Raw genomic sequence first — 15,169 nt, forward strand, 5'->3', positions numbered from 1 at the left:
ATTATTGGTTTTATGACGGATTACAATCATGATTTATCAGGTACATACCGCCACCTACTGTACCGGAGTATGCAGCATGGATTAGCCCAGAGGTTCCCCAACACTGCTTTGTCTGACACCCATTTCAGGTCTTGGAGTTGCTGCTAATGAGCTGATGAGTTGAATCAGGTGTGATTGATAAAGAAAACATGCTAAATGTGCAGTGTTTGAATTAGTTCAGAACTCAATTAATTATAATGAACTTTCAGTTTCTACATACAAATAGAAAATGCCCAGTTATTTTTCTTGTTTTCTGAATTTACCATCTCTGTTCAGTTTCACAGGTTGCTGTGATGTAGATATATGTGCTTTTCACAATCTGTCATTTAAGGTTTAAATAGTTTTGAATCTAATGTCTATTAAAAGAGAAAAACTGAGACTGTAACTCATAAACTTATGTGCGTTTAAAAAAGACAAAACAGCAATTTACTGCTTATTTAGAGCTAAAAATTAGCATTTTTATAATTGTACAATCCAAAATTTAGTTATAATTTATGTATTTTAAATCCTACATGAGGAAATATTAGACTGATTAATGCATTTAGAGTCTTCTTCATTATTTACTGCTTTCTGTACCCTTATTAAAGATTTACAACACTGTTTTTTTAATATAATATAAGTTTAAATGACAAATACCACAGCTGTCTTATTTACTCTCAGTGTAATTTATTCTCTAATATTTTGAGCTCATCTACATATCCCTGTCTTTACCACCGTCCTCAAAATCCTGCATCAGAATCAGAAAAACAAAAGACAAGTTTTTCCTTGTAGAGAAAAACTGAATCCTTTCCTCAATAGAAAAGATGCGTAATCATTAGTGCATGCGTTTATTACCACTCGCCTTGACTATTGTGATGCTCTTTACTCTGGCTTACCAGCTCACTCCATATTTCATCTGCAGTACATTCAAAACTCTGCTGCCAGACTGTTAACTTCCACAAAACAATCTGCTCACATCACCTCTATTCTATTTCATCTTCACTGGTTGCCTGAATCTATTCGTGTGCAATACACAAGTCTTCTGCTCACGTTTAAGGCACTCAAAGGTCTTGCTCCTTCCTATCTTTCTGACCTACTCTCTTCTTATATTCCTTGTTCAGAACTTCTTTGTGTGCCTTTTGTGTTCTTCCTATCTTCAATGGGCGGCGGATCCTTTTCTGTTACGGCACCCAAACTTTGCAATTCGCTGCCCCTGACACTCGGAACAGTCACATCTCTCAGTGATTTTAAATCAAAGCTTAAAACATATTTGTTTAATCAACACTATCACTAAATTGCATTGTGTATTTGTCCCATGTGTTTTCTGTTTCTATGTCCTTACTACAGTTTATGTGTTAAATGTGTTAAACTTCATTATTTTGTTACTGAATTGGTCAAATGTCCAATGTCCACTGTAATTGTTTCTTTGTAATGAGTATTTGTTGTATTGGTGTACCTTGTAGAGCGTCCTTGAGCCTTGCTACACATGATAAAAACAGTATATAGTAAAAGGGTTATGGGTGATGTTATGATCATTTTGATTTACTGTAGCAAAGAGTTGTTGACAATGTTTAGATATTTAGAAAAACAAAGTTTGGGGAAATCATTAGCTTTGCATCATGCCTAGCTATGTATTATAAAACATAACTGAAATCTGGATCTGGTGTCTGGTACAGAAGAAAACTGATGGAGAAAATAGACAAGATATGTAAGAAGATGTGTGATTTTAATTATAGGAAATTTATACAAATATTGTATTGAGCAATGACAGTACAATTGTAATGAAGCAACAGAAAATTGAAAAATGAGAAGTATAAATGATTAAATAATTAAAAGTGTTTGTATAAATACTGAGATGTAATATGATGGGTAAAAGACTGTATATTGAAAAAAGGTGATAAACCAAATTTTTGTACATCCTTTACATTGAAGACTCAAATCTCAATCCATTAGACACAGTAAAAGTGTGAGAGACGGGAGAGACCTACCTTTATCTGTTCTCACATGGACAGATATTCATCTTCAAGAGGAGAGTACACTGGAGGCCATTGTGAAGCAACATGATATTATAAGAGTTATGGTGCTTAAATGACTCTAGTTTGATTTGTTATACAGTAATGACTAAGAACTTTCCAAAAATGTTCCACACAAATGAGGGAAACATATTTACCCATAAAACATTTGAAGGAGGGGAAGAAATATTAACAAAGAGAAATCTAAATGATTGGTTACTGCACTTTTCAATAATTAAATCAAATTAATCTAAAAACAAATATTTGGAGACCTTACTTACACCAAGTGCCCTGCTTTCTGAGCAGAGAAAGTACAGTATTGTTCAAAATAATAGCAGTACAATGTGACTAACCAGAATAATCAAGGTTTTTAGTATATTTTTTATTGCTACGTGGCAAACAAGTTACCAGTAGGTGCAGTAGATTCTCAGAAAACAAACAAGACCCAGCATTCATGATATGGACCCTCTTAAGGCTGTGCAATTGGGCAATTAGTTGAATTAGTTGAAAGGGGTGTGTTCAAAAAAATAGCAGTGTGGCATTCAATCACTGAGGTCATCAATTTTGTGAAGAAACAGGTGTGAATCAGGTGGCCCCTATTTAAGGATGAAGCCAGCACTTGCTAAACATGCATTTGAAAGCCTGAGGAAAATGGGTCGTTCAAGACATTGTTCAGAAGAACAGCGTACTTTGATTAAAAAGTTGATTGGAGAGGGAAAACCTATAAAGAGGTGCAAAAACTTATAGGCTGTTTAGCTAAAATGATCTCCAATGCCTTAAAATGGAGAGCAAAACCAGAGAAACGTGGAAGAAAACGGAAGACAACCATCAAAATGGATCGAAGAATAACCAGAATGGCAAAGGCTCAGCCAATGATCACCTCCAGGATGATCAAAGACAGTCTGGAGTTACCTGTAAGTAATGTGACAGTTAGAAGACGTCTGCGTGAAGCTAATCTATTTTCAAGAATCCCCCGCAAAGTCCCTCTGTTAAAAAAAAGGCATGTGCAGAAGAGGTTACAATTTGCCAAAGAACACATCAACTGGCCTAAAGAGAAATGGAGGAACATTTTGTGGACTGATGAGAGTAAATTGTTCTTTTGGGTCCAAGGGCCACAGGCAGTTTGTGAGACGACCCCCAAACTCTGAATTCAAGCCACAGTACACAGTGAAGACAGTGAAGCATGGTGGTGCAAGCATCATGATATGGGCATGTTTCTCCTACTATGGTGTTGGGCCTATTTATCGCATACCAGGGATCATGGATCAGTTTGCATATGTTAAAATACTTGAAGAGGTCATGTTGCCCTATGCTGAAGAGGACATGCCCTTGAAATGGTTGTTTCAACAAGACAATGACCCCAAACACACTAGTAAACGAGCAAAGTCTTGGTTCCAAACCAACAAAATTAATGTTATGGAGTGGCCAGCCCAATCTCCGGACCTTAATCCAATCGAGAACTTGTGGGGTGATATCAAAAATGCTGTTTCTGAAGCAAAACCAAGAAATGTGAATGAATTGTGGAATGTTGTTAAAGAATCATGGAGTGGAATAACAGCTGAGAGGTGCCACAAGTTGGTTGACTCCATGCCACACAGATGTGAAGCAGTTTTAAAAAACTGTGGTCATACAACTAAATATTAGTTTAGTGATTCACAGGATTGCTAAATCCTAGAAACAAAAACGTTAGTACAAAATAGTTTTGAGTTCGTACAGTCAAAGGCAGACTCCGCTATTTTTTTGAACACACCCCTTTCAACTAATTGCCCAATTGCACAGCTTTAAGAGCGTCCATATCATGAATGCTGGGTCTTGTTTGTTTTCTGAGAATCTACTGCACCTACTGGTAACTTGTTTGCCACGTAGCAATAAAAAATATACTAAAAACCTTGATTATTCTGGTTAGTCACATTGTACTGCTATTATTTTGAACAATACTGTAACATTTACATATAGATTTGTCTTTTTTGTACTTGTGTAGGAAGTCACAGTTTCATGAAAAACAAACTTTTCTTCAAATTGTGAATAAAACGACACAAACCTCGAGTAAAAGGCACAGCATTTATAAACACTGAAGCTGTCAGTCAGTTCAGCACAAACTCACTGTGTGAAAACTCCCGTTTTAATCAATTCATCTGTCAAAACTGCACAATCCATCTTTTATTTACATTGTGTTTCTGCTTTTGTTGTAATGAGAGGATTTGTGATTGTTAGTAACAGACAGACACATAACTAACTTAATATAACATTAAACAGAATAACAATGTGTATAAAATGTAAGAGAGCTCATGTAAATGTTTTAAGTAACATGGAAATTTCACACATTGAAGATTTGCTTTATATATTTAGATACATTTAAGTGCTGCACAGACAGACTCATCTGAGCTTCTTCCTCTGTTCCAGCTTTAAATTAAACAAAATGATCATTAGTTTGAATACTAAAGCAACATTAATCATTCAATATCATGTTTCTAACACACATGCTGCATTATTTCATTGTAAAGTCTGAGTCTCTTCACGTGTATGGATCACATTTACACATTTATCACACATTTATTTCTCCTCATAGACGCAGTAGTGCAGCTCTTCTGTGGATCTTCACCTGATGTTTACTGCTCCTCTCAAGACGACTTCAAACTATGATATACAGCATTTATCATCTTCTGGTGATGGATGTGTATCTACACTGTAAGGTGGAACAGAAGAGAATATGATCAGAGTTCAGTGGAACAAAGTACAAATGAGTTACTATATTTCAAATCACAGCTTTTTTTTTTTTTAAAGTTGCATTAAAATCCTGTGATCTGATTAATTATACTTGATTTTGAATACGTATTTATGAAACAGTATTTGTGTTTTAAATATAATACATTCAGAACATGAATTGCATTCTGTTTGTGTCTCTATTGAGTCAATATAAAGAGAAACACATACTAACGAGTGTACGCCAAATATAATAAATGATGAGGAACAAATACAAATGTGATTTTGCTTTAAAACAAATCTTTCAGTGAAATGTTCCACTTGTTAAAGCTGTTTGTCCTCTAGTTTAAACATGTTTGTATTGTTCTCAGTAAATAAAAGAAAGTAAAGTAAGTGTAAAGTATTGACTGATTTTACCAGCGTTTTCCTTCAATCTGAACAAATCTATTTCAGACTGTAATGATTCACTATTACTGATGTAATTAATAAAGCAGCTGTTGCTGTATGAAGCTGTGACAGTGTGCTTTTGTTCTCTTTCCTTCTTTGTGTTAAACATTTTAATCAACTTTACATTTCATTCTGACACAAACCCTTTGAAATAAAGCTTGATGATAATTTTATAAACTTTTCACAAATATTTGAAAGTTAATATTTGTTCACATATCATAAATTAATCTCTAATATCACAAAGTGAAGTTTACTCACCTCAGTTTACAGTTTGAGTCTCGTAGCACATCGATGAGCTGCTGCTTTGAGTCTCCAATCATATTATAACTCAGATGAAGCTCTTTTAGAAACTGCAGAGCTTTTGTGTTTCTCAAAGACTGAGTTAAAGAAGAAACATCTGTAATGCCACAGTCATAAAGACTAGAAAGAGACAAACAGAGGAAGAGATCATCTTACAAACAAATCATTAAAGTGAAGAATTTTACACAAATATAATGTGAACTCAGACTCATCGTGAGATATTGATTATAAAGTGTTTTAGTTTAAACTGTTGAAGTGATTTTAATCATTTTGATTCTTGTATGTGAATGTTACTGACCTCAATCTCTCCAGTTTACAGCGTGAATCCTTCAGTACGTCACATAAGTGATTCACTCCTGTGTTTTTTATTTGATTCCAGCTCAGGTCCAGTTCTCTCAGGTGTGATGGGTTTGATTTCAGAGCTGAAGTCAGGATGAGACACTGTTTCTCTGTAATACTGCATCCATACAGACTGAAGACAGAAAGAGAAAAGACAATGAATCAGACACGTTATGTTCATGTGAGAGTAATTCATCATGTGTTAACACCATACAGTCCAATAATTAATAAATCATTGCCAAAAACCTTATTATATGACCATAAACAAAAACAGAAAAAAAAGATTAACAAAGTAGATGAAGATATAGAATCAACTATAGAACTACTTATAAAATAACATTAAAAATGTGAAAGTTGAGTTTAAGTGCGAGAAATCAAGAAAATTGTGTTTCTGAATTATAATTTATCTAAAGACATTTTAAGAGTCGGGTACAACGGGGCTAAAGGCCCACCTCAAGAATAACTGTGCTATTCACTCGCCTAAAATATATAATTGCAGAAAAAATATATACGTTGTATTGAACATTAATGGAGCAACAGATTTTGTGAAAATAAATCATTCAAGTTGTTTATTTTCTTTAAAAATCGTATAAATGTATGAGGAGGCAAGAGGGGTCTTTTACCCCCCACACGGTATTGATACAAATACTTCAGATAAAATAATGATTTTAAAATAATGTCCAAGTTAATACTTGTTCAAAACAATCACTTTAGCAAAGTTTGTACTATTTTCTGCTTATTTTGAAAAATAAAATAATTTTTGTTCAATAAATATACTATCATTAAAATATATTCATATAAAAATATATTTTAAAATACAGAAACAAAATAACTTTAATAAGTAAAGATTCTGAAAGTATTGAAGATCCAATAATAATTGAATATATATTTGCAGTAGTAACAAATGATATTTTACTATATGATATGATTCATGTTTTTAAATGTGAGGTTTCATTCTAAACATGGTGATTATCTCTAAAATGGACACCCAACATAATATATATTTACCATCTGAATCTAACCATGTCATGTCAACAAATGGAAAAGTCAGCATCTATTACGGGGTGGTTGCTAAGGTGTTGCTACGCGGTTGCTAAGATGGTTGCTAGGGTGTTACTACGCGGTTGCTAGGGTACCCGGGGTGGTTGCTAAGGTGTTACTAATATGTTGTTAGCATTATTAGCTAGTCACTAGCATGTTTACAGCATGATTAGCAAGTTACTAGCATGTTGATAGCATGATTATCAAGTGACTGGCATGTTGCTAGCATGTCTCTAGCATGATTAGCAAGTGACTAGCATGTCGCTAGTATGTTTATAGCATGATTAGCATGTCACTAGCATGTTGCTAGCATGATTAGCATGTTGCTAGCATGATTAGCATTCCGCTAGCATGTTTCTAGCATGATTATCATGTTACTAGCATACTGCTAGCATGACTAACATGTTGCTAGCATGATTTGCAAGTGACTAGCATGTTGCCAACATGATTTGCAAGTGACTAGCATGTTGCTAGCATGATTAGCAAGTGACTAGCATGTTACTAGCATGATTAGCATTCCGCTAGCATGTTTCTAGCATGATTAACATGTTACTAGCATACTGCTAGCATGTTGCTAGCATGATTAGCAAGTGACTAGCATGTTGCTAGCATGATTAGCAAGTGACTAGCATGTTGCTAGCATGATTAGCACGTTATTAGTATGTCACTAACATGTTTCTAGCATGATTAGCAAGTGACTAGCATGTTGCTAGCTTGATTAGCATGTTACTAGCATATTTCTAGTAAGGATTAGCATTTTTCTAGCATGATTAGCATGTCGCTAGGATAGATAGATTAGAAATATTAGATATATGAGTTTGAATGGTTTAGAAATAGTACATAGAAGGGAAGCTTGATTGAGTCTCAAAGGATTCTGGGAGTTTAAGTTTGAATTTTGACAGTTGGAGTTTGAATAGTCTTGGCTCATTTGAACATTCCGTCAATGTAAGTCTATGGGATTTTTATGATTTTTAATCTTCAGTTTTATGAAAACCATAAGTCTGATCAGTTAGAAAAGATATAGCACACCCGGCGAGATCAGTCTGAAGATCTGGGCTGAGTTTGGAGTCTGTAGAGTTAAAGCTCTAGGAGGAGTAATAATGATACTAACACTAGTTTCTCCAGCTTGCATTGTGTGTTCATCAGTAGATCGCTGAGGTGTTTCACTCCAGAGTCTCCGAGTTTATTCCTGCTCAGCTTCAGTTCTCTCAGGTGTGATGGGTTTGATTTCAGAGCTGAAGTCAGGATGAGACACTGTTTCTCTGTAATACTGCATCCATACAGACTGAAGACAGAAAGAGAAAAGACAATGAATCAGACACGTTATGTTCATGTGAGAGTAATTCATCATGTGTTAACACCATACAGTGCAATAAATAAAATGTTGCTAAAACCTGAAAATAATATACGTAAATAAATATATTTAGGTATTGGGTAGGATTAGGGATGTAGAATAAGGTAATGTAGAATAAGGCATTAATATGTGCTTAATTACTACTAATAAATGGCTAATATTCTAGTAATATGCATGCTAATAAGCAACTAGTTAAGAGACCCTAAAATAAAGTGTTACCAATATTTCATATCTTTTTATTTCTTTCCTAAAATTCCCATTTCATCTTGTGTCTAAAACTGAGCATATTGTCGAAAATAAAAGCTGTGACTGCTGTGTATTTGTGCTTAAACTGATGCTGGTCTGCACATCACTACATCGTAAACACATCCGCTCTGCTCTGTCCAGTGACTCGATCAGCTTTGATACACGGATTCAACTTTACTCATCTAAATAAAACTGTAGGTTTGTCTGGGTGTAGATGTGAAGTGCAGTAATATTTCTCTGAAACAGGTAAGGCTGAAGAACCAATGCCTGCACAGAATAAAGCCCAGTCTGGACCGGTTCTGTTCGGTTGTGTTAGACGTTCATTAATCTGCTGGTTTGATGGCAGAGAGATGATATGAGCATCAATAAACACTATGAATATGTTCTGCTACAGCAGCACAGAACTATTCTGTTGCGTCCCATTAATAAACACAATGATAACAGTTCTGTCTCACTGGATAAAAGTGAAATGTTTGTGTAATTTTGGTATTATTAACTGAAATTATTGGATATTTGGGTTGTGTATTTGACCTGCTGTATGGGCAACAAGTGAAGCGGACAGAAATGAGTTCATGTTTCAAATGTTTAGACAGACGCTTCAGACTGAACTGTGCAGTTTTAAAGTAAGAGCTTGTTCCACTGTATTAACTGGACAAACTTCTGTATAGACGGTTTCAACGACAACAACATAAACAAACGTTACTGCACATGTGCGCTTTTGTGGCCCTAACTTAACTTTAACTGCGTTTGTATCCGATGCTATTAGCCAGACCGATAAACAAACACAGAGCGGAAGTTAACTTGGAGCCAGGCGCGTGCGCCCAATGAAACCGTCTATACTCAGCAGAAAAACATTGTGCAATTTTGACTACAGAATCAATGAAGTAATAATGAAGTGCTTCAGCCACTTCAACTGGATTATTAATGGACGTAATGTAATGACAACATATCTGGAGCGGTCGAATGTGGCATCTACCTTTACATATCTATGGTACAACCAAACAACTCTCTGAGAGCAGAAACTATGGTAATGCAGGACTGTCAGTCATCAGATGTGGGCGGGGCCTAAACAATGTGATGTCACACTGCTCAGAGAATCAAAACAGCAGATCTAATGAGACTGATTTGGTTTAAAGGGATTAAAAACAAGGAGTGGGTGGATTTTTATCATTGTAGGGTGGTTGTGCTCACACACTGCCAACATATTTATGTCCAAACACTACCAGTAATTACGACTGTAACATTACTAGTCACGTAACATGTGAAATGATGTAAGATACTCACAGCAGTGTGTTGAGTGTACAGTGTTTATCCTGCAGTAGAGCAGCGATCTGATTCACTCGTGTGTCTCCTAGTTCATGTAATCTCAGATTCAGCTCTCTCAGGAGTAACGGGTTTTTACCCACAATTCCAGTCACATACTGACAGGCTTCATCTGCAGCAGGACCCAGAAACCTGCAGAAGAGAAGATGAAGCAGGATTCAATTCAATGTTCAATTCAATTCATCACAAAACATTTAAAGATTATCAAACACTGTTTGTAATGAAAACCTCTAGTTCAAGTTAACAGTTGAACATTTAAATACAATTTATTAATTTTTTTAAAAGAAAGACAAGCGTCAAAATTAAATTATTTGAAAGAAACTCAGGGGCAAAAGTTCACTAGATCATGATTTTCAAAAATCTCAAGATCTTTCTGGCTTTTAAGCAGGAGATGAGGAAAGTTAGCAAAGAGATAACTAGCTTGTGACAGCTAAGCATTCACAGCAATATATTTCGTTGATCTTTTGATGCCGGATCTTCCTATTATTACTATTATTATTATTATTGCTATGTAGCAGAATTCAAACACTTGATCCACTAACAGGGAACATGATCTGGGTTTAGATCATCTCTGGATAGTTTTATTTAACTGATGTCTGTTGATGCAACAGCAATTCTGCTCATTATGAGAGGAACTGCAGGTTCAGACACTGAATGCGTGTGTGTGTGCGTGTGTGTGTGTGTGTGTGTGTGTGCACGTGTGTGTGTGTGTGTGTGTGTGTGTGTGTACAATTGACCTATCAGTAAGCTCTGCGCCCCTTAGTTACTGTTGCTCCCTCGGACAAACAAACGGAGTTGCTCACTGTCTTACAATGACAGCTGCAGTGAAAACATTGTCCCACGATGTTTTTGCACAATTTTGGACACAGAAGGCCACCAAATGGGAATTAAATATTCCATGGAGGGATTTATAAAATATGTTAAAATAAATACGGAGGGTAACTCGAAGCGAGGGTTTACAGATCACAATGCAAGCGGGAGAAGTCTCATATTACGATCACGGATGACAACATGCAGGATCAACACTGTTCATGTATCGCAGGGTACGATTAAATTAATGTACATTTAACCAGTTTAATATGAAGAAACGGTGAAATGTAGACCTTCGTTTATGTGTTTTTGACCTACACTGTACAAGACACGAGAACAGTCCACTATTTAGGTTTGTACATTAGCATGGACTCACTAACTTTAACGTTAGCTAGTTTTAGCCAGAGATACCTTGCTGAAGCACAAGATAACATTAACGTTTTTGTCTTCATCTGGATTGGGGTTGAATGATTAGGGATATTTTGCTGCGTTTTGTTTGGATTCAGGAAATGTAATAAAATAAATTATATTGCCCATCCTCTCAGGAGACCTGGAATCAGTGTCCTAACGCACGCTCGGTGAGGAGTATTAATTCTGTAGGGGGCGCTGTCGGCCTACTTCTAATAAAATGAAAGGAAAATACACAAATAATATTTAGACTGATATATTTAGACTGTTTATGATTAAATAAAGCAGTAATTGATGCCATAATCATGATTTTGTTTTGATTTAAAACGTCAGAAGTTATAGCTTACATGACAAAAAAAAAAAACACAAACATAACACTTAAATTAAATAATTTTATATTTAATTATTCATTCATTAATGTGTAACGTGTTATATTTTTAAAACAAATTATGAGCTCTAAAAATTCTGAATTTTTACAACTCTTTTGCTTAGATCATTTACAAATGTTAAATCATAAAATAAAATGTTAAGGTTAACAGCATCATTCTGATAAAAAAAAAATGCAGTGATTAATATATAGTTTATTTATAGCTATTTTCAAATCTTCAATGTACTGTCATTATAAAATAACTTCATTGTTGTTTATTTAATTCCAACAAATAAGTTCTTGTTAAAAACTAACCAAAATTAAAAATAATTATATATCGGCATCGGCTATTGGCCAAAATGGGTTAAATTATCTGCATATTGGATTTCGCAAAATTGTTTCTTTGTAATGAGTATTTGTTGTATTGGTGTACCTTGTAGAGCGTCCTTGAGCCTTGCTACACATGATAAAAACAGTATATAGTAAAAGGGTTATGGGTGATGTTATGATCATTTTGATTTACTGTAGCAAAGAGTTGTTGACAATGTTTAGATATTTAGAAAATCAAAGTTTGGGGAAATTATTAGCTTTGCATCATGCCTAGCTATGTATTATAAAAACATAACTGAAATCTGGATCTGGTGTCTGGTACAGAAGAAAAACTGATGGAGAAAATAGACAAGATATGTAAGAAGATGTGTGATTTTAATTATAGGAAATTTATACAAATATTGTATTGAGCAATGACAGTACAATTGTAATGAAGCAACAGAAAATTGAAAAATGAGAAGTATAAATGATTAAATAATTAAAAGTGTTTGTATAAATACTGAGATGTAATATGATGGGTAAAAGACTGTATATTGAAAAAAGGTGATAAACCAAATTTTTGTACATCCTTTACATTGAAGACTCAAATCTCAATCCATTAGACACAGTAAAAGTGTGAGAGACGGGAGAGACCTACCTTTATCTGTTCTCACATGGACAGATATTCATCTTCAAGAGGAGAGTACACTGGAGGCCATTGTGAAGCAACATGATATTATAAGAGTTATGGTGCTTAAATGACTCTAGTTTGATTTGTTATACAGTAATGACTAAGAACTTTCCAAAAATGTTCCACACAAATGAGGGAAACATATTTACCCATAAAACATTTGAAGGAGGGGAAGAAATATTAACAAAGAGAAATCTAACTGATTGGTTACTGCACTTTTCAATAATTAAATCAAATTAATCTAAAAACAAATATTTGGAGACCTTACTTACACCACGTGCCCTGATTTCTGAGCAGAGAAAGTACAGTATTGTTCAAAATAATAGCAGTACAATGTGACTAACCAGAATAATCAAGGTTTTTAGTATATTTTTTATTGCTACGTGGCAAACAAGTTACCAGTAGGTGCAGTAGATTCTCAGAAAACAAACAAGACCCAGCATTCATGATATGGACCCTCTTAAGGCTGTGCAATTGGGCAATTAGTTGAATTAGTTGAAAGGGGTGTGTTCAAAAAAATAGCAGTGTGGCATTCAATCACTGAGGTCATCAATTTTGTGAAGAAACAGGTGTGAATCAGGTGGCCCCTATTTAAGGATGAAGCCAGCACTTGCTAAACATGCATTTGAAAGCCTGAGGAAAATGGGTCGTTCAAGACATTGTTCAGAAGAACAGCGTACTTTGATTAAAAAGTTGATTGGAGAGGGAAAACCTATAAAGAGGTGCAAAAACTTATAGGCTGTTTAGCTAAAATGATCTCCAATGCCTTAAAATGGAGAGCAAAACCAGAGAAACGTGGAAGAAAACGGAAGACAACCATCAAAATGGATCGAAGAATAACCAGAATGGCAAAGGCTCAGCCAATGATCACCTCCAGGATGATCAAAGACAGTCTGGAGTTACCTGTAAGTAATGTGACAGTTAGAAGACGTCTGTGTGAAGCTAATCTATTTTCAAGAATCCCCATAAAGTCCCTCTGTTAAAAAAGGCATGTGCAGAAGAGGTTACAATTTGCCAAAGAACACATCAACTGGCCTAAAGAGAAATGGAGGAACATTTTGTGGACTGATGAGAGTAAAATTGTTCTTTTTGGGTCCAAGGGCCACAGGCAGTTTGTGAGACGACCCCCAAACTCTGAATTCAAGCCACAGTACACAGTGAAGACAGTGAAGCATGGTGGTGCAAGCATCATGATATGGGCATGTTTCTCCTACTATGGTGTTGGGCCTATTTATCGCATACCAGGGATCATGGATCAGTTTGCATATGTTAAAATACTTGAAGAGGTCATGTTGCCCTATGCTGAAGAGGACATGCCCTTGAAATGGTTGTTTCAACAAGACAATGACCCCAAACACACTAGTAAACGAGCAAAGTCTTGGTTCCAAACCAACAAAATTAATGTTATGGAGTGGCCAGCCCAATCTCCGGACCTTAATCCAATCGAGAACTTGTGGGGTGATATCAAAATGCTGTTTCTGAAGCAAAACCAAGAAATGTGAATGAATTGTGGAATGTTGTTAAAGAATCATGGAGTGGAATAACAGCTGAGAGGTGCCACAAGTTGGTTTACTCCATGCCACACAGATGTGAAGCAGTTTTAAAAAACTGTGGTCATACAACTAAATATTAGTTTAGTGATTCACAGGATTGCTAAATCCTAGAAACAAAAACGTTAGTACAAAATAGTTTTGAGTTTGTACAGTCAAAGGCAGACTCTGCTATTTTTTTGAACACACCCCTTTCAACTAATTGCCCAATTGCACAGCTTTAAGAGCGTCCATATCATGAATGCTGGGTCTTGTTTGTTTTCTGAGAATCTACTGCACCTACTGGTAACTTGTTTGCCACGTAGCAATAAAAAATGTACTAAAAACCTTGATTATTCTGGTTAGTCACATTGTACTGCTATTATTTTGAACAATACTGTAACATTTACATATAGATTTGTCTTTTTTGTACTTGTGTAGGAAGTCACAGTTTCATGAAAAACAAACTTTTCTTCAAATTGTGAATAAAACGACACAAACCTCGAGTAAAAGGCACAGCATTTATAAACACTGAAGCTGTCAGTCAGTTCAGCACAAACTCACTGTGTGTGAAAACTCCCGTTTTAATCAATTCATCTGTCAAAACTGCACAATCCATCTTTTATTTACATTGTGTTTCTGCTTTTGTTGTAATGAGAGGATTTGTGATTGTTAGTAACAGACAGACACATAACTAACTTAATATAACATTAAACAGAATAACAATGTGTCTAAAATATAAGAGAGATCATGTAAATGTTTTAAGTAACATGGAAATTTCACATTGAAGATTTGCTTTATATCATTTGATACATTTAAGTGCTGCACTTGACAATCACATTTAAACATCTGAATAATTATGGATGAGTTTAATACAAATATTATTAAACTGAAGAGCCAGACAGACTCATCTGAGCTTCTTCCTCTGTTCCAGCTTTAAATTAAACAAAATGATCATTAGTTTGAATACTAAAGCAACATTAATCATTCAATATCATGTTTCTAACACACATGCTGCATTATTTCATTGTAAAGTCTGAGTCTCTTCACGTGTATGGATCACATTTACACATTTATTTCTCCTCATAGACGCAGTAGTGCAGCTCTTCTGTGGATCTTCACCTGATGTTTACTGCTCCTCTCAAGACGACTTCAAATTATGATATACAGCATTTATCATCTTTTGGTGATTGAACTCTATCAGGGACTTCTGGTGATGGATGTGTATCTACACTGTAAGGTGGAATAGAAGAGAATATGATCAGAGTTCAG

General features: G+C 35.2%; 1 protein-coding gene across 4 annotated transcripts in view; it reads right to left on the bottom strand.

Annotated features, from left to right (window-relative positions):
* Positions 1–4,014: 4,014 nt before the first annotated feature.
* The window catches only part of LOC131531290 (ribonuclease inhibitor), a 43,312-nt gene continuing 32,157 nt past the window's right edge, over positions 4,015–15,169 (bottom strand). For 2 of the 4 annotated variants that reach the window (XM_058761977.1, XM_058761978.1), the window contains 4 exons: positions 7,972–8,145; positions 5,779–5,952; positions 5,439–5,600; positions 4,015–4,645 (listed from right to left, as the gene is read on the bottom strand). In XM_058761977.1, coding sequence (XP_058617960.1) covers positions 4,594–4,645; positions 5,439–5,600; positions 5,779–5,952; positions 7,972–8,145 — 562 coding nt within the window. In that variant the 3' untranslated portion in view covers positions 4,015–4,593. Of the gene's footprint in view, positions 4,717–5,438; positions 5,601–5,778; positions 5,953–7,971; positions 8,146–15,169 lie in introns of all 4 variants that reach the window. The other 2 variants (XM_058761980.1, XM_058761979.1) reach the window with 2 other exon arrangements.

The sequence above is a fragment of the Onychostoma macrolepis genome, chromosome 22 (genome assembly GCF_012432095.1).
Source record: "Onychostoma macrolepis isolate SWU-2019 chromosome 22, ASM1243209v1, whole genome shotgun sequence".
Classification (NCBI taxonomy): domain Eukaryota; kingdom Metazoa; phylum Chordata; class Actinopteri; order Cypriniformes; family Cyprinidae; genus Onychostoma; species Onychostoma macrolepis.